This window comes from Eimeria tenella, genomic scaffold (genome assembly GCF_000499545.2).
Source record: "Eimeria tenella Houghton genomic scaffold, Eth_scaff94, whole genome shotgun sequence".
In the NCBI taxonomy this organism is placed as follows: domain Eukaryota; phylum Apicomplexa; class Conoidasida; order Eucoccidiorida; family Eimeriidae; genus Eimeria; species Eimeria tenella.
Genome location: NW_013543471.1, coordinates 1 through 18,077, shown reverse-complemented (window position 1 = coordinate 18,077; position 18,077 = coordinate 1). Strand labels below are relative to the sequence as shown.

Here is an 18,077-nt window from a genome sequence, read left to right as displayed (position 1 = left end):
GTTTAGGGTTTAGGGTTTAGGGTTTAGGGTTTGTGCAGGGTTTGCGGGCCACCAGGTGGGAGTCGTCGCTCATAGTGACATCTCTTATGTCGCCAATGCTGGCTTGAATTTCAGACACCAACTCTGTGCGGACTTCCTGCTGCTGCTGCTGCTGCTGCAGCTGCAGCTGCTGCTGCTGGCTTGCTGCAGTTTCCTTCGCTTGCGGCTGCTCAACTATCACCCTCCACACCCTTCAGCAGCAGCAGCAGCAGCAGCACCGACAGCAGCAGCAGCAGCAGCAATAAACCCTGCAGCCAGACCAGCCAATCCTACAGCTTTATCAGCAAGGGCCCCCTCAGGCAGGGTTTGCTGCAGGGGCCCCGGGGGCCCCCGGGGGCCCCTGGGGGCCTTTCGAACGATCTGGGGGCCCCAGGGGCCCCCCCCATCGACCTGGGGGCCCCAGGGGGCCCCCCAAGACCCCAAAGGAACCCAAGGGGCCCAAGGGGCCCCTGAGAACTCCAGAACGACACCAGGGGCCCCCAAGGGGCCCCTGAAGACCCCCCGGGGCCTCAAGGGGCCTATAGGGGCCCCCAGAGACCCCCAGGGGCCCCCAGGGGCCTCGGGGGGCCCCCAGGGGGGCCCCTAGGAACCTTTGGGGGCCCCTGGGGCCCCCTAGGGGCCCCCAATTGGGTTTATTCTGACCTTAAGATTTTGTCTTCCCCGCCGGAAATGATATATTCGCCGGAGGGGGAGAATCTGGCGACGATCTGCAGCAGTGAAGAAGTGGAAATTTGAATTTGAATTTATTTAATTGAAAAGAAGTTTTTTCTTTATTTCAAGTAAAACATTTTAAAGCAAATTAAACCATAAATGCAGGCGCGGGGGGCCGCCGGCCTTCTGTGGCACCAGGACGGCCCCGCTGCTGCTGCTGCTGCTGCTGTTGCTGCTGCTGCTGCTGTTACTGCTGCTGCTGCTGCTGCGAGTCCTCACGAGGCGTTTCTTTGTCTGTTCGGTTCCGAAGCGGTGCAGAATTTGCAAGCTGTGTCGATACACCGCAGGGGAAGCGCAGCTGCGCGAAACTTGAAATGGCATTTTTGTCGAAAAAAAGCAGTTTAAAACAATAAATACGAATAAAAGTACATTTTAAATGAATACATTTTAAAAAATGGCGTTTAAAAGAATTAAAATGAATAAAAATGGATTTAAAATCGTAAAATTTGAAATATTTTGAACTCCTGTCTACACACCCATTGCTGTCGTCCACCTTCATTATGAGACATTCTCTGTCGCTGCAGCCGCAGAAGAGATTGACCTGCAGTCGCATGCAGCAAAAGATTTGTTCATTTAAACCATTTTGCTGCTGCTGCTGCTGCTGCTGCTGGTTGAGCAGCCCTACTGTTGAGTTGTAGTTAATGGAGTCCACCACGCAGCCTGCTGCTGCCGCGTCGATTGTGACGATCTTCTGTGTCTCTGGGTTGTAGGTGTGTGCTTCCTGCAGCCGCAGCAGCAGACAGGCGCAGCAGCAGCAAACCAGCTGCTGCTGCGGTTCAACTCGGCTCCTGGGCCCCCCGGCCTTTCTCTTTGGCTTTTTCCAACAATCAAGTGTACATACACACCAGTTTGTCTTCAATTCCATAGTCTTTGCCGCCGCCGCCGCCGGAAGTGACTATGAACGTGCCGTCGCTCGCCGCCTGGGCGCAGCACGCAGACAGCCGCCCAACGAGGCGGAAAGCGCAGGTCTCGAGAGCGATCTTCCGGGATTAAGAGTAGAAAAAGTAATTTAATTCACTCTGGGGGAAGAAAAAGCGGAAAAAGGCGAAGTTACCGAGTAGATCGGGTAGTTCAAGTAGGACACCACCGGGGCGGGCATGGTGGACCCTGGCTGGGGAGAGGCGCGTGAAACTGCGAAAACCGCAAGGCAGAGTCCGTGAAAAGGTATTTTTCGGAAATAAATGCATTATTTGGGTCTTGGGAGCACAAGTTGAATAGGCAGCGGCGACTCGCGAGGCGGCGGCGCCAACTGCATGCAGCAGCAGCGGGAAGCGGCGCGGCGTGCGTACACCTCGGCGGCCTTTTGCGTCGCAGGACTCGAAGACGGGAAGAGCTTTCAGAAGTTTTAATTTGGAGTTCGGGGGGGGGAAACAAACGGGAAAATGGGGGGCGGGAGGCGCGGGTGGTGGGGCTGCGGTCGCTGCTCGGGGCCCCAGTCGGGCGGTGCGGCGGCTGGGGGGCCGTTCTCTGGGGCCGAGTTGGGAGAAAAGAGTCGGAAAAAGTGGAAAGGCGCAATTAATTGTCGAAAAGAAGCGAGCTGAGGTGTACATTCAGCGGGATCGGGAGAAAGAGCAGCGCGGAGCTCCTCTCCGGCGGGCAGAAGTGACCCCGGCGGAGGCGATGGGCGGGCGGCCGGCCGCCCGGCGAATCCCGCGGCCTGCAGACTGATGGGGGAGAATGGAAGCAGGTGAAGACGCTGCTGCTGCTGCTGCTGCTGCTGCAGTGACGGAGCTGCGGCGGAAGCTGCGGCTGGTGGCCCAGGAGGCGCGGGCCTTCGGGGAAGCAGCGCAGGGGCGGCTACGGAAGCAGCAGCGCGCGCTGGAGAAGCTGAAGAGCGAAAATGCTGCACTGAAGAGCGAGCTGCAGCAGACACGGGAGGCGCTGTCGCAGCAGCAGAACTTGCTGCTGGGGGCGCGCATGCAGGGGCTGAACGAGCAGTGCTGCGAGCTGCTGCGGCGCACTGCAGCAGCAAAGCGCGAGGAGCAGCAGCTGCTGCAGCGCCGCAGCCTCCTCGAGGCCCGCCTCCGCAGCAGCAGGCAGCAGCTGGGGGCCTGCGGCGGCGTCTACGCAGACCAGGTGACCAGTGGTTCACTTGCGAAGCAGCAGCAAGTGCTGGAGAACCGGCTGCAGCAGGCGCTGCAGAAGCAAAGCCAAGCTGCTGCTCGCAACAAGCTGCTGCAGCAGCAAATCGACGGGCTGCGCCGCGAGCGGGTGACCTTCCAGCAGCTTTTTAAAAAGGCCCAGGGAGACTTGCAGACAGAAAAGCGCCAAGTCCTTTCTCTCATCAAAGTTGCTGCTGCTGCTTTTGCTGCTCGAGAAGCAGCGCAGCAGCAAATTGCTGCTCTCAAGGCCGAGGAGGCCAAAGAGCGCCGCAGCTTCGAGAGCGAGTGGGCCGACCTGCAGCAGCTGCTCGACGGGCTGCAGCTGCGCCACTGGACCCGCCAGCAGCAGCAGCAGCAGCAGCAGCAGCAGCGGCGGCAGCAGCAGCAGCGCGACGCCGAGGCGCGCCGCGCCGCGGAGTGCGAAACCGAAGCCCACAGCAGCAGCAGCAGCAGCAGCAGCAGCAGCAGCAGCAAGTCGGAAAGCCCTGAAGAAGGACTCAGCAGCATTTGCAAAATCCGGAACTACAAAGTTGCTTTTGCCAAGATTCAAGCTGCCACAGGCATCAGCAGCGTGCAGCAACTTGCTGCAGCATTTCAAGTTGCTGAAGAACACAACTTTTCTCTTTTCAATTATGTTAATGAGTTGGGGGAGCAGCAGGAAGCTCAGGAAGCAGCAATCCAAAGTTTGCGGCAGCAGCTGCACTTCTTCACGGAGCTGCAGCAGCAAACGTGCAGGCAGAAGCTGCAGGAGAGTCTGCAGCAGCAGCAGCAAGCTGCTGCTGTCGAAAGCCGTGCGCAGCAGCTCGCTGCAGCAAACGCAGCAGCAGCGCAGCAGCTGCAGCAGATCGTCAGCAGCGCCAGGTGTATGTTCACCTTGGTCGGAGCAGCAGACAAGTACAAGGACCAGCTCTGGGCCAAAGAAGATGCAGCAGCAGAAATAAATATAATTAATTATTTGCGAGCTGTTGAAGAAGCCGTCGATTTGCTGCTGCAGCAGCTGCTGCAGCAGCAAACCGACTGTACAGACACCCCGGCCCCGCCCCCCCGCACCCCAAAACACCCCGAAAAAAACCCCGAAAAAAACAGCAGCAGCAGCAGCAGCAGCAGCAGCAAGGCCAGCCCGCAAATTAAACCTCCTTCTGCTCTCAACAGATCCAACAGTACAGACACTTCAGAAGAAGACGAAATGGACTCCAGGCCTCTCTCCAGGGCCGAGCTGCTGCGGCGGGTGCAGAAGAGCCGTAGCAAAAGTGCAGAAAAAGAAAAAGGTAAAAACTCCAAAAAGGCCAACAAGTAGCAGCAGCAGCGCCCTGCTGCTGCTGCTCGCTGCAGCAGCAGCAGCAGCAAAGCCCGAGCTTTGCTGCTGCTCCTCTCTTTCGCCCGGATTTGACCCGCTTTTTTCCCGTTTCTCCGTGCTGCTGCAGCTGCTGCTGCTGCTGCTGCTGCTTCGATTCCCGGGATGCGCTGCTTTTGCTGCTTTCTTTTCCGATCTTTTCTGGATTTAAAATAGAACTAAAATGAAGAAGAAAATAAAAGGCGCAGCGTTTTTATTTGCCTTCTTACTGCTCTTCGCGGCGCTGCGCTGCGCCTTCTGCTGCTTCACCTGCTGCAGCAAACTTCAGCCAGCTGCGCTGCGCAGCAGCAACTGCAGCAGCAGCAGCAGCAGCAGCAGGAGACCCGCAGGACAACAGCAGAGGGACTCAGCAAACAAAGAGAAGCCGCAAGTAGAGGCCGCGGAGAAGAAGCAAAGGAACTTCTGTTTGAAAAGAAAATTATTTAATTAGCATTTAATTTGCAAAAGATAAACCCCTTTGTCCGCCAGTTTTTTTCGTGTGGCTTTTGGCCAGCTTCTGCAATTGCAGAAAAGCGTTTTATTTCTAATTTGAAAAACTAATTTGATGAGAAGTTAAAGTGCATTTCGTCTTCAAGAATTAAAATGCATTGACTTCAAGTCGAGCTTGAATCCAGCAAACGTGCAGAGCGTGGCGGCAGAAACTGCAAACGCATGCAGACATTTCAGTGATCTGTAGCAGCAGCAACCCAGGAGAAGCCGTGGAAACTAAATGAAAACAATTAAATTAAATTAAAACAAATAAATGAAAAAGAAAAACGAGATTTCGCGTTTGTGACGCGCGAGGATTTGGGGTGTACGCTGAGCTTTCCGCAGCAACTGCTGCTGGGTGCAACAGGTGACGCCATTATATACTTTTTTTGGTTTTTCTTTTTCCCAGATTGACTTCTTTGACTATTCTCTCAACGACAATGGACGGAGAAGGAGAAACAAGTGAATTGCTTGCGAGTTTCCGTCATTTTCCTGAGTCAGGTCTCGCCGCGTTTCAGGTGTATCTGCAGCTCTTGAACAATGCGTACTCGACATTCTTGAATTCATTTGCTCGGAAAAAGAAAATAACACCAGTGGAAATACAAAGAAGAAACTTCCGGGATTGAGAATGGCGCGTTTCGAAAGAATTGCAAAAAGTAATGCTTTTTGTTGCTTCCTTTTCCATTTCAAGAAGATTCCGATTTGCAGCTGCTGCGCTGATCCACCACCTCCACACGCTGGCCGTGAAGGTGCGATTTGCTGGGATTATTTTCTTTATTCAAATTGAAACAATTCAATTACTTCATTTAAATTCATTTAATCAAACACAGAAAAAAAAAGCCACCCAGAGAGAGCTCTACTACAAGAGCCCCGACTTGTTCAAAAACCAGCAGCAAATGAACCGCCTTCTGCAAGTGCGCGTTTCTATCTTTCTTTTTCAATTCAATTCAATTCAATTAATTAAATTTAATTGAATTTAATTAAATTTGATTGAATTTAATTTAATTTAATTTAGTTCAACTTAATATAACACAATTCAATTAATTCAATGCGCAGGACTTGCTTGGCCATCTGGAACTCCCGAGAGCCTCTCTGTCTGTCTTTGCTTCTGAAAGAGGTAGGCAGCTGCAGCAGCAGCAGCAGCAACAGCAGCAGCAGCAGCAGCAGCAGCAGCACGATAATATGTCATTTGCAGGGTCTGTCGCGGGGCTGGTGACCTTTCGAAACGACGACGGCGCGGAGATCTCGTGCAGTTCCGGTCAGTATGGGCCTACACCCTAAACCCTAAACCCTAAACCCCAAACCCTAAACCCTTAAGACCGCGACTGATTTTGTTTGCTCAAAGGCAGCGGCCTGATGATATCCGAAGCCATGGTGGCAGCAGCAGCAGCAGCAGCAGCAGCTTCTGCTGCTAAGTATCTTCTTGTGGTTGAAAAAGACAGCATCTTCCAGGCCCTTTGTGGCCTGCAGCTTTGGAATGTGAGAAGCTCTCGAGTTTCACCTTTGCTGCTGCTGCTGCTGCCGCTGCTGCTGCTGCTGCTGCTGCTGCGTGCTTCTTTTGTTGCGCAATTCGGGTGTACGTACAGCTGCTGCCGTGCGTGCTGATTACTGGCCGCGGCTTTCCGGACTTTTGCACAAGAGCTTTATTGGGGCATTTGTCTCAGTCGCTGCAGCTGGAGGTAATTAAAAATTAAAGAATAAAACATTTTAAATTAAATCCAACTAAATGCACTTTGTAATTCAAATAAAACAATCCAAACGGCAAATTCATCATCCACAAAAAAGCCAATTAACCCGCAGCAGCCCCTGCCTCCAAACGGCCCTGCAGCACACACAACCAGCAGCAGCAGCAGCAGCAGCAGCAGAAATATAATAGAGCAGTTGATTTGAGAATTATTATTTGCCAATCTCATTTTATCTTTTTGCTGCTGCAGGCTGCCTTTGTGGGCGACTGGGACCCCCACGGCATTTACATTTACCTGACCTACAAATACGGGGGCCGCCCCAGCAGCAGCAGCAGCAGCAGCTGCTGCTGCTGCAGCAGCCTGCGGTGGCTGGGGCTGCTGCACGCAGACGCTGCTGCTGTGCCCGCGAGCGCTTTGCTGCCGCTGGAGAAAAGAGATAAGGCGCTGCTAGCCAGTTTGCTGCAGCACCCCGGAGTAGCAGCAAATGAAAAAATAAAAAATGAATGCAAATTAATGAAAGAGAAAAACTGCAAGTGCGAAGTCGAGGCGCTGGAGTGTATAGACAGCTCGGAGCTGCAGCGAGTCATCACCACCCGCGCCCTCAGGAGGCTTTGGCTGGAGTGAAAAGAAAAATAAATTAAAACAAATAAATTGAATTATAAATAATAAATTGAATTATAAATTGAAATAATAAATAAAAGTTTAAATCATTAAATTCAATTCCCAATTTGCTGCTGGGCTGTCTCGGCAGCTCAGGGGATGGCCTAAATATCTTTTCCTATTTTTCTTTACTGCTGCTCTCCGCAGCAAAAGAAGTACCTAAAATAAATAAAATAAATAATAAATAATAAATAAATAAATAATAAAAATAAATAAATAAATAAATAATAAGACTAGCAAGTGGCTGTGAATTAGTTGAAAAGAAAAAAGAAATAAATAAATTCATTGTCCGTTTGTTGCCAGGAGCCGTTCTTTGGCAGTGCCGATCGCAAGCGAATTAAAATTGCAACAAAGTGCGAGAAAAGGTGAAAAGAAAGAATAAATAAATAATAATTGAACAACAACTGGACTTTAATTGAATAATTCCAAGAAAAGTGGCAAAAAGAAAGCAAAGAGTTCTTCTGAACTGGAGAAACGCGAGCGGACAGCTGCGCATACACCCCGAGCTGCCCATACACCCGAGCTGCCCATACACCCGAGCTGCCCATACACCCCAAGTCGATGCACCCATAAAACAAACGCGACGCAAATTCTTTCTCTTCACAAATAAAAATACAGTTTTAATTCCAAACTGCGAAATAAATGCAAACAAAAATAAAAATAAACCCCAACTGCCGCTCCTCCGAGGTGTACGTACACCCCGACTCACGCACAAACGCGACACTCCAACCACTGCCTTCTTTCGCCTTCACTTTTCTTTTTCTTTCGTTCACGCAGCCCTTCTTACATGCAGCTAGCTAGCTAGCTAGCTAGCTAGCTAGCTTGCTGGCTAGCTGCTAGCTAGCTAGCTAGCTGCATCCGAGCTGCCTAGCCATGCCTAGTTGGGCTGCAGCTAGCTAGTCCCACAGCTAGCTAGCCACAGCTAGCTAACCCTACAGCTAGCTAGCCACAGCTAGCTAGCTCCACAGCTAGCTAGCCACTGCTAGCTAGCCGCCTCCAGCCTGGCAGCGCTGGCTAGCCGTCGCTAGCTGCGCTGCGAGCCATCCCTCTCTCTATAGCTTGCTAGCTACCCACGGCTAGCTAGCCAGCTGTCCACAGCTAGCTAGCTAGCCACGGCTAGCTAGCTAGCCACGGCTGGCTAGCTAGCCACAGCCAGCTCGTTAAACACAGCCAGCTAGCTAGCCGCAGCCAGCACAGCTAGCCGGCTATACACAGCCAGCTAGCTAGCCAGGGCTAGCCACAGCTAGCTAGCTGGCTAGCTAGCTGGCTAGCTAGCCAGCTAGCCACGTTTATCCCACTTCCTTTCGCACTCCCTTGTTAGTGCTGATGTACTGTTCCCAGTCCTGGTCTCCTGCTGCAGTGTGGATCTTGGGGAAGTAGTGGGACTGCTGCGGCTTGCTGCTGCTGCTGCTGCCGTTGCTGCTGCTGCTGCTGCTGGTGAACTTCTGGCGGCTCTTCGCCATGCTGATGCTCGCAGTCTCCACGACTCCGCGGGGGGAGCCCGGGGGCGCAAGCACCACTTCCTTCGTGCTGCTGCGGTTGTTGTTGCTGCTGCTGCTGCTGCTGCTGCTGCTGCTGCTGCTGCTGCGGGGCGGCGAGGGCGAGGGGGAGTCGGAGAGCGAAGCGTCGCTGGTTTGTCTGCTGAGGACGAGGGGCGTGAAGATGTGGAAGGTCTCTGCGTCTGCTGCTGCTGCAGCGCGCCGCTGCTGCTGCTGCTGCTGCTGCTGCTGCTGGTCGAGGTGCCTGCAGATCCAGCCCAGCAGCTGCCTGTTGCTGCAGGCCTCCTTCTTCAACTCGTGAAGAGTTAAATGAATCCAAGACAAGTCTGGAGAAATGTCTCTGCTGGTGAGAATGGTTTCGAGGAGTTCTGCAGAAGCAGGGGCTTCTGGGGGCAGCTGCAGCGAGAGGTCTGCTGCTGCTGCTGCTGCTGCTGCTGCTGCTGCGGTCACCGCCGGATCCGCGGCCGCCACTGCAGCAGCAGCCGCCGCTGCTGCTGCTGTTGCCGTTGTCGACAGGTCCGTGTCGCTCTCCGTGTCGCTGCTGCTGCTGCTGCTGCTGCGCTGCTGCTGCAGCTTGTGCTGCATGCACAGCTCGCTCCCCTCTACTCCCCGCTCTCCTGCTGCTGCTGCTGCTGCTGCTTTTTCATTTTCTCGGTCTCTAATTGGATCCCTCATTTGAAAAGGATCAGCAGCAGAAGTCGAGCGGCTCGACTGGCAGCTGAAGGGGAATATCCCGCAGGAAGACGCTGAGTCGCTTGCTGCTGCTGCTGCTGCTGCTGCTGCTGCAGCACACGCACAGCCGCAGCAACGCGCAAGTGGAGAAGCAGCACAGAAAAGGCTACTAAACAAAAGCAAAATTATTAATTTTAGTTTCTAATTTTAATTATTTTTAATTATTTAAAATGCTACTTTGAATTATTTATTTCTTCTGCACACCTCCTACACTTGCAGCAAGGGACTGCAGGGCTTCTTCACCCCTCGCATTTGCTGCTGCTGCTGCTGCTGCTGCTGCGGACAGCGACAGCCGCTCTGCAGCTGCTGCCTCTATTTGCTTTGCTGCTTGCCGCGTAGTTTCTTCCAAAAGTGCTGCAGCCTGTTCCTGCAGCTGTTGCATCTGCTGTTGCAGCTGTTCCCGCAGCAGCTGCTGCAACTGCTGCTGCAGCTGCTGCTGCAGCTGTTCTCGCAGCTGCTGCTGCAGCTGCTGCTGCATCTGCTGCTGCAGCTCCTGCAGTTGCTGCTGCAGCTGCTGCTTTGTCTCAGTCACTGCCGCAGCCACTGCGTCCGCAGCAGCAGCTGCTGCTGCTGTTGCTGCTGCGGCTCCGGCGGCCTCAGCAGCAGCAGCAGCAGCGGAAGAAACATCCTCCAGCTGGGAACGCTGCTTCGTGCCGTCTGTCTTCTGCAGCAGCGAAACAAGAAAAAGACAAGCAGGCAGCTGCGCCGAGGGCTTTATTCTCCGGATTTTAAAAACTAATTAATTTATTTTATTATTTTTAATTAATTAATTAATCTGTTAAATTATCTATTTATTTAATCTGCCCACCAGCTGCTGCAGCAGCTCCGTGTGGCTCCTCTCCACCGTCTCGCGCAAATCCCCGACCTGCAGGGCCGGCGCAGGACCAGACCCGCGAAATGAGTGCAAAACAAACGGCAAAAGAAATAAAATAAATAAATAAATAAATAAAATAAATAATAAATAAATAAATAAATAAATAAATTAATTTGCTGCTGTTACCTGGCCGGAGTTCAGCTTGCAGAGGCGCTCAATGGACTTGAGCATCTTCAGCCGCACGGCCGCGTCCTGGGGAGCGCCGGGGTCCTGCGAGCGGGAAATTCGATTTAAAAGGCGGAAATAAACGCAAAAAACGATTTAAAACAATAAAAATAAATAAAAATAAACAAAAATGAATAAAAATGAACAAATTTCATCCAAATCCGCAAAAAATGAGCCCCCAGACCCCCACCTTGATGCTGCTCGTCGAGTTCAACTTCAGCAGCCCCTCATGGTTCGGCTTCGCAGCAAAAAGGCTCAACGGATAGCTGCTGCTGCTGCTGCTGCTGCTGCTGCTCTCCAGGTCTCCCCTGCTGCTGCTGCTGCTGCTGCTGTTGTTGCTGCTGCTGCTGCTGCTGAGGGGGGAAAGCAGCGGGTGAGGCGAAACGCCCATTGTCAAGGGCGGGAAGTCGCACTGGCCTGAAGACAGAAGCAGCAAATTCGAAATAAATAAATAAATAATAAATAAATTAAATAATAAATAAATAATAATAAATACTTATTTATTTGATAAACTCTCAAGACAAGTGCTTGAAAAGAACTGGCAGCAGCAGCCCACTGGGCTGAAGCAGCAACGGCAGCAGGACAGACTGCAGCAGCAGCAGGAGAGACTGCAGCAGCAGCAGCAGAAACTGCAGCAGCAAAAGCAGCAGCAGGAGAGACAGCACCGGCAGCCAGAGAGACTGCAGCACCAGCGGGAGAAACTGCAGCAGCAGCAGCAGCTGGCTGAAACTGCAGCAGCAGCAGCAGCAGCAGCATCAGGCTGAAACTGCAGCAGCAGCAGCAGCAGCAGCAGCAGCAAACCGAATCTGTCGAAGAGTTCTTGGCTGCCAGGTGTGAGTCGAATGAGGCGGTTTCCGGAGTCGTCATGTCCCTTGATGCTTTCCCATCTGCAGCTGCTGCTGCTGCTGCTGCAGCTGCAGCAGCGCCTCCCGCCGCCGCCGCCGCTGCTGCTGCTGCTGCTGCTGCTGCAGCAGCAGGCAGGGGCCACGATGTACTTGTACTTTATTGGAGTGTTCACTGGCAAGGAAACAGCAGCAGAAACCCAAAGAGGAAAAGCAGCAGCAGAAGTGGACAGCAGCAAACGCTCCCGCAGCTGCCAGCTGCCCAGCGCCGGCGCATCCCCCAGCAGACACAGCTCTTCTCCTGCAGCAAATAAACAAGTAAATAAATAAATAAAAATAAATTAATAAACATGATTAAGTGCAGCAGCAACTTGAAAGTGCAAGGACAAAAATCCCGCAGAAAAACGACGGCCGCAGCTTCTTTCTGCACGAAGTAGTCGCCTTGCTAGGGTTTAGGGTTTAGGGTTTAGGGTTTAGGGTTTGCTTGCCGAGCTTGGTGTCCGGACAAAGACAGTGAAATGTCACATAGCAGCGATCTCTTTGGCCGTCCATTCTCCCTAAATGGGGGGGCCCTGGGGCCCCCTAGAAAAGGAGAAGGCCTGCTGCTGCTGCTGCTGCTGCTGCTGTTGCTGCTGCTGCTGCTGTTGCTGCTGCTGCTGCCGATCTCGTTGCTGCTGCTTGTGTTGATGCGCTGCGATTAATGTACGCGGTGGAATCCTTCAATGCGGCTGGAAGGTGCTTCTTGAGCGCAGGCTGCTGCTGCTGCACCTACTGCTGCTGCTGGCTTTGCTGCGGCTGCAGCCACTGCAGCTGCTACTTTGTTTGCTGCTGCGGCTGCTGGAGCAGCTGCGGGCGCTGCGGCTGCTGCTCAAGCTGCTGCTTCGAGGAGAGCTTTGTCTGCAGTTGCAGCGAAGATTCCCGATTTTGCTGCTGTAGCTGCTGCTTACTGCTGCTGCTGCTGCTGAGTTTGCTGCTGCTGCTGCTGCTGCTGCAGCTGCAGCTGCTGCTGCTGCGATCGTGTGTGTGCGTGGCGCTCCCTCCGTGCATGCAGCAGCGAATCTGCTGTGTAGTTGCACCTGAGCCTTTCAAAAAGGGTAATTAGACAGATGAAAGTACCTGCTGCAGAGAAAAGGAGTGCTGCTGCTGCTGCTGCTGCTGCTGCTACGGCGCGCGGTGACGGCGAAGCACACAGCAGCAGCTCCCTGCCTAGGATGGGGGCTGTGGTGTCTGTTTGCTGTTTTAAGAAAACAAAATGCAAAATAAACGGAGAAGGACTGCGACAGATATTTAAACTGGAGCGAGACAGGCGCGAGCAGCAGCTGTGTGCTGGCTGCTGCTGCTGTGCACACGGCGCCGCCACCGCAGGGGGGAAAAGCGCCAAAGTCGCGGTTCAAACGAGCTCTTTTCGGTTTAAATGGTATTTAGAAACAGTTTAAACGGAAAAATAAACAAAAAATCCAAGCGTTGAAGCGCAGATCAGGAAAATCCCAGCACGGAAGGCGCCGCCGATGCCGCGGCTGCTGCGGCTGCAGCTGCGCTCGTCGGCCGCAGCTACTCGGCACTCAATTCTTCTTATTTCCCCAAAATAAGTCTAAAATCTGCAATTTTAATATTTATTTTGAGTTATTTGAGCAAAACAAAGACGGGCTGGCGAGCTCGAGCGGCTTCCAGGAACTCGAGCGTCGCCGCCTTCACGTCGTCAGCGCCACTGGGAAAGCCGGGGAAATCGAAGAAAGCGCCGGCCGTCTTCAGTTTTTCGACGAGAATACAAAGAAGTATTTTATTTTTAACTATTTACCTCCCTTTTACCGTTTTTCCGCTTCAGATCGCGGCGAGCGAGCAGCAGCCGCCGCAGGCAGCGGCTACCTGTTCATGTTTCCGCGTTGCAGAAACTGGAAACGCAGAGTTAAAGGCTTCCAGCGAGACCCTGCAGCACTCCAACTAGTTTTTAAACTATATTTTGAGACTGTTTCTCATTTTAAAATAAATTTCACGAATCTTCGCCACCTTTCTGTCTTCGCCGTCAAGCCGCAACCCACTACACCCCCACGGCCGCCACGCGGAACACTCTGAGTGCCCATCTGTAGATGAGAATTAGCCCTATGCGGCAAACGCACAGTGCCTGTAGCTAGCTGCGCTAGGCAAACAGCAGCAGCAGCAGCAGCAGCAGCAGCAGCAGCAACACCAACAGCAGCAACACCAACAGCAGCAGCCGTAGCAGCAGCGGGGGGAACTCCTGTCCTGCTGCCGTATGCACCCGGGGTCCACTTAAACTAAAGGACAGGGGCAGCATGCAAACCCAGCTAGTGGGGCTGTTGCGACGATTGCCACTGCTGCTGCTGTTCCTGCTGCTGCTGCTGTTCCTGCTGCTGCTGCTGTTGCTGCGGCGTGGTCCAGGTCTTGACCCCCAAACCCTAGACCCTGGGCCTTTAGCCCTGAGCCCAGTTGCTACTTCGATTTCCGTCATCCCTTTGCTGCTGCTGCTCTTGAAACAGCAGCAGCAGCAGCAGCAGCAACAGAATTCCTGGGCGTCACGTCGCACGCTGTGCAGCTGGCCAGCTGTTTGCCTCCCACGCTAGCTAATAAAGATATAGCCAGCTGCCCCACAGCTGGCTAGCTAGCCAGTTTACTATTCCCCTACTTAGCTAGCTAGCTAGCTAGCCAATAAGCTGGCTAGCCAGCAAGCTAGCTAGCTAGCTGGCTAGCTAGCCAGCACGCTAGCTAGCCAGCAAGCTAGCTCGCCATAAAGCTAGCTGGCCAGCAAGCTAGCTAGAGAGCTCGCTAGCTAGCCAGCAAGCTAGCTGGCCAGCTAACCAGCCAGCTAGCTAGCTAGCTAGCCAGCTAGCTAGCCAGCTAGAGAGCTAGCTAGCTAGCTAGCCAAGAATTCCCGCACTGCTCAGGTTCAGTCGGCGTCGAAGTATGCGTCCTGAAGGTCCCTGTTTGCCTGCAAGCACAAAAGCCCAGCTAGCCATGGCTGTGTGGCTGTGGCTAGCTAGTCCTGGCTAGCTAGCTGCGGCTAGCTAGCTGCGACTAGCTAGCTGCGGTTAACTGGCTGTAGCTAGCTAGTCATAACAAGCCAGCTGCGGCTAGCTGTGTGTGGATGGCTAGCTCGCCCAGCTGCGGCTTGCTGCCTGTAGCTAGCTAGCTAGAGGCACCTAGCGATCGGAGGCTGGCTAGCTAGCTGTGGCTAGCTAGCTATGGCTAGCTAGCTGTGGCTAGCTAGCTGCTATCTTCAGCAAGCAGCTAGCCAGCCCGCCACGGACACAGTGAGGTTGGGGGCAGCCAAGGCTCAGGCCCACAGCCCCGTCAAAGGCCTCGCGCAAGAGCAGCAGCAGCAGCAGCAGCAGCAGCAGCAGCAGCAACTGCAGCAGCAGCAGCACCTGGGTGATGTCGTCTAAAGAGTCGTCGGCGTCGATGGCGGCGAAATCCACGCCGGGGAAATTGCCAGCTAGAAAGCGGAGACGCATCACCTCGATGAAGTCCTGCAGCAGCAGCAGCAGCAGCAGCAGCAGTAGCAGCAGCAGCAGCAGCGGCAGCAGCAGCAGTGTTTGGGTGCGCTCCTCAGCTTCCCGCCTGCCCTTTCGCCGCTTTTTCCTAAACACCGCTTCCGTCTTTTTTAATTTGGGTTTTCATCTATTCTAGGGTTTAGGGTTTAGGGTTTAGGACTTGGGGTTTACTTTTCGGTTGTTTTCAAACTCTTCTAGAGATATTTGCGTCACTTCAGCTTCTCCACAATCCGAAAGCTGCTGCTGCTGCTGCTGCCGCTGCTGCTGCTGCTTCTCGTGGCGCCGCCGCTGCTGCTGCTTCTGTCGCCTGTGCTGCTGCTGCTGCTGCTGCCGCGCTGCAGCAGCGCCACGCTCTACACGTCTCGATGGCTCTACTTCAGCCAAGATTCCAGACACATGCTGCTTTTGCTGCTGCTCGCGTTGCTGCTGCTGCTGCTGCTGCAGCTGCTCTTCCTCGTCCTCTAGCTGCTGCTGCTGCTCCCTCTCTGCGTCTTCTCTTTTGTCGCTTTCTGCGCTCCGTGCTGCTGCTGCTGCATTTGCTGCTGGTGCTGCTACTTTCCCTTCCGCTGCTCCGGCGTCTTGCAGCTCAACCACGTTCTCTCCTTCTGCCTGCTGCTGCTGCTGCTGCTGCTGCCGCTGCTGCTGCTGCTGTTGCTGCTGCATGCGTTTGAGCTGCGCATAGAACTGCTGCTCCTGGGCCTTCCAAATTTGCTTCTGCTTTATTATTTTTTCTTCTTCTTCTTCTCTGTCGTAGGCGCGGTCAAGCATGGTGCTGTAGAGCACCCCTCCCTTGCTGCTGCTGCTGCTGCTGCTGCTGCTGCTGCTGCTGCTGCTGCTCCTCGTTGCCAGAGTGGTGCAGCTAGCCGAGGTGTCGGGAACGCGGGCAGCTGGCGGCGAAGCGGCGGCTGCGGCAGCTGCTTTTGCAGTTGCTGCTGCTTCTGCCGCAGCTGCTGCGGCAGCTGCAGCGGCTGCAGCAGCAGCAGCAGCAGCAGCAGATGCCTCTGCATCTGCTGCTGCAGCTGCAGCTTCTGCTGCAGTCGGCGGCCTAGCAGCAAGAGAGAAGCTGCATTCAAAGCGGCCAACCATTTCCTCGTACAGCGCGGGCTGCAGCAGAAGCAGCAGCAGCAGCAGCAGAAGCAGCAGCAGCAGCAGCATGAGCAGCAACGCTTTTCCACATTAAGAGCAGCCAAGTTTGTGGCTGCTACTCGTATGAACTGTGCTGCTGCTGCATGTGGTCCTGCTCCTGCAGTTTTTGTTGCTGCAGTTGCTACTGCTGCAGTTGTTGCTGCTGCAGTTGCTGTTGCTGCTGCTGCTGCAGGTTATCGTCCTACCTCTACACGCTTAAGTGCTTCCTCAGAAAAGAAGGTTCCCTCTTGCTGCAGCTGGCGCATGCGCTGTAGCCGCCGGTTCTGCTGCACCTGCAGCAGCAGCAGCAGCAGCAGCAGCAACGGCAAGAAAACAATTTCGCGGCACAGCAGGAAGCAGCAGCAGCAATAAAACAACTCGGGCTGCGAACAAAAGCGACGGTGTGGCAGAAACAAGAGGAGCAGCAACAGCAGTATGAGTAGCAGCAACTACAGGAGCAGCAGCATAAAAAGCAGCAGAAACAGCAGCAGCAGCTCAAGCACCTTTGTGATCTTTGGAGCTTTCTGCGAACCGCTGCTGCTGCTGCTGCTGCTGTTGCTGCTATCATTTTCGCTCAGCTTCTCTACGTAGTACTGCACATACACACAGCAAAAGCAGCAGAACCAGCATCAACAGCAGCAGCAGCAGTAGCTGCAGCAGCAGCAGCAACAACTGCAGCAGCGGCAGCGGCAGCAGCAGCAGAAGCAAACCTGGACTTCCGGCCGCCCCTCGAAGTGTCTGGCGAGACACCGCACAGCCTCCGTTGGCAGCAGCCGCCCGTGGCGCTCTGAGCTCACAAACCCTAAACCCTAAACCCTAAACCCTAAACCCTAAACCCTAAAGCCGAGATCCCCAAATCGTAAACCCCAGCTTCGCCAACTTCGACGCGCAGCAGCCAATGGTGAGCGCTGGCAGCCAGAAGCTGCTGCTGCTGGTTTCCGAGCAGCAGCAGCAGCAGCAAGAGGGGCGCAGCAGCAACAGCAGCAGCAACAGCAGCAGCAGCAAGAGCTCACCAAGAAATACGTGAGGGTGGCTCTGAATTAACTGCAGCAAACTCTCCTTCGCTTCCGCAGTAGAGAGATGCTGCAGCGGCAGCAGCAGCAATTGCACGGGGCACAGTGAACAGGAGCAGCAGCAGCAGCAGCAGCAGCAGCAACAGCAGTAACAGCAAGGGTACCAGCGGTGCAGTGGAAGGAGCAGCAGCAGCGACACCACCAGCAACAGAAGCAACGAGAGCAGAGACGGAAGCAGCAAAAGTAGCTACAACAGCAGCAACAAACGCAACAGTGAGAGCAGCAGCAGCAGCAGCAGTAACAGCAATTCCAAACAGCAGCAGCAGCAGCAGCCGCCGAGAAGTAGCAGCCGCCGCAGCAGCAAGAGCAGCCACAGCAACGGCATCAGCGGAAGAGCAGCAGCATCAACAGCAACAACAGCATCAAGAGCAGCCACAGCAACGGCATCAGCAGAAGAGCAGCAGCAGCAGCAGCAGCAGCGGCAGCAGCAGCAGCAGCAGCTCACTTCCTCAACAACTGCTCCATCAACAAAGAGGCGGCGCTTCAAGGGAGCGAAAGATGAGGACCCAATCACGCTGTACATACACCCCACACCCCACACTGTACAGCTGCAGCTGATAAGCAGCAGCAGCAGCAGCAACTGCAGCAGCAGCAGCAGCAACTGCTTCCAACTCTACCCGAAGCGAAGCACTCACATGGCAACAAATGCGTCTGGGTCAAAAGATGTAAACTGTTGTTGCTGCTGTTGCTGCTGTTGCTGCTGCTCCTCTTTCTTCTCTTGCTGGCTTTCCAGCAGCTGCTGCTGCTGCTGCTCTTGCTGCTGCTGCCCGTGCTGCTGCTGCCCTTGTTGTTGCTGCTGCTGCTCTTGCTGCTGATCTGCTTCCTCTGACCCGTGAGGCCGTTTCACCATAGGCGATGTCCTCATCATGGAGCCCACTGCAGGAGGTTTTTGTTGCTGCTGCTGCTGCTAGTGTTGGTGCTGCTGCTGCTGTTGCTGCTGCTACTGCCGGTGCAACTCACGTCGCTGATCCTGCTGACTTCGATGGAGCTTCTGCTTTTGCTACAGCTGCCGCTGCTCTTGCTGTTGCTGCTGCTGCTCTTGCCGTTGCTGCTGCAACTGTTGCTGCTGCTGTTGCTGCTGCTTCTGCTGCTGCTGCTGCTGTTGTTGCTGCTGTTGCTCGAAGGATCTACAGAGTACCCCTCCTCCGAGCCGCTCCAGTGGTTTGCCTTATTGCCTGATGCAGGGGCAGCGCTTGTTCTGCTGTTGCTGTGGAATCTGCTGCTGCTGTTGCTGCTGCTGCT

At 54.1% G+C, this 18,077-nt stretch overlaps 5 protein-coding genes across 5 annotated transcripts in view; 2 read left to right on the top strand and 3 right to left on the bottom strand.

Annotated features, from left to right (window-relative positions):
• Positions 1 to 1,849, bottom strand: part of ETH_00013430 (uncharacterized protein) — a gene marked incomplete at both ends in the record, with an annotated part of 3,235 nt that extends 1,386 nt beyond the window's left edge. Inside the window, 6 exons of the mRNA XM_013378677.1 lie at positions 53 to 230; positions 682 to 746; positions 970 to 1,018; positions 1,227 to 1,471; positions 1,596 to 1,670; positions 1,805 to 1,849. Of these exons, the coding sequence (XP_013234131.1) occupies positions 53 to 230; positions 682 to 746; positions 970 to 1,018; positions 1,227 to 1,471; positions 1,596 to 1,670; positions 1,805 to 1,849 (657 nt within the window). The remainder of the gene's footprint in view (positions 1 to 52; positions 231 to 681; positions 747 to 969; positions 1,019 to 1,226; positions 1,472 to 1,595; positions 1,671 to 1,804) is intronic.
• Positions 1,850 to 2,427: 578 nt separating this feature from the next.
• ETH_00013425 (uncharacterized protein) lies at positions 2,428 to 4,149 on the top strand (the record flags this gene model as incomplete). The annotated part of the gene is made up of 1 exon (XM_013378676.1): positions 2,428 to 4,149. The coding sequence occupies one exon, from the start codon at positions 2,428 to 2,430 to the stop codon at positions 4,147 to 4,149; it is 1,722 nt and encodes a 573-aa protein (XP_013234130.1).
• A 1,421-nt stretch (positions 4,150 to 5,570) lies between these two features.
• ETH_00013420 (meiotic recombination protein spo11, putative) lies at positions 5,571 to 6,983 on the top strand (the record flags this gene model as incomplete). The annotated part of the gene is made up of 5 exons (XM_013378675.1): positions 5,571 to 5,588; positions 5,731 to 5,932; positions 6,020 to 6,153; positions 6,261 to 6,353; positions 6,609 to 6,983. The coding sequence occupies 5 exons, from the start codon at positions 5,571 to 5,573 to the stop codon at positions 6,981 to 6,983; spliced, it is 822 nt and encodes a 273-aa protein (XP_013234129.1).
• A 1,325-nt stretch (positions 6,984 to 8,308) lies between these two features.
• On the bottom strand, positions 8,309 to 11,156 carry ETH_00013415 (uncharacterized protein; the record flags this gene model as incomplete). Its single annotated transcript, XM_013378674.1, has 6 exons — positions 8,309 to 9,300; positions 9,455 to 9,914; positions 10,059 to 10,115; positions 10,251 to 10,334; positions 10,480 to 10,701; positions 11,091 to 11,156. The coding sequence occupies 6 exons, from the start codon at positions 11,154 to 11,156 to the stop codon at positions 8,309 to 8,311; spliced, it is 1,881 nt and encodes a 626-aa protein (XP_013234128.1).
• Positions 11,157 to 14,033: 2,877 nt separating this feature from the next.
• Positions 14,034 to 17,703, bottom strand: ETH_00013410 (uncharacterized protein; the record flags this gene model as incomplete). The annotated part of the gene is made up of 9 exons (XM_013378673.1): positions 14,034 to 14,075; positions 14,512 to 14,613; positions 14,809 to 15,741; positions 15,969 to 16,055; positions 16,266 to 16,355; positions 16,473 to 16,549; positions 16,776 to 16,845; positions 17,281 to 17,350; positions 17,471 to 17,703. 9 exons carry the CDS (start codon positions 17,701 to 17,703, stop codon positions 14,034 to 14,036), a joined length of 1,704 nt encoding a protein of 567 aa, XP_013234127.1.
• Between the last annotated feature and the right edge of the window lie 374 nt (positions 17,704 to 18,077).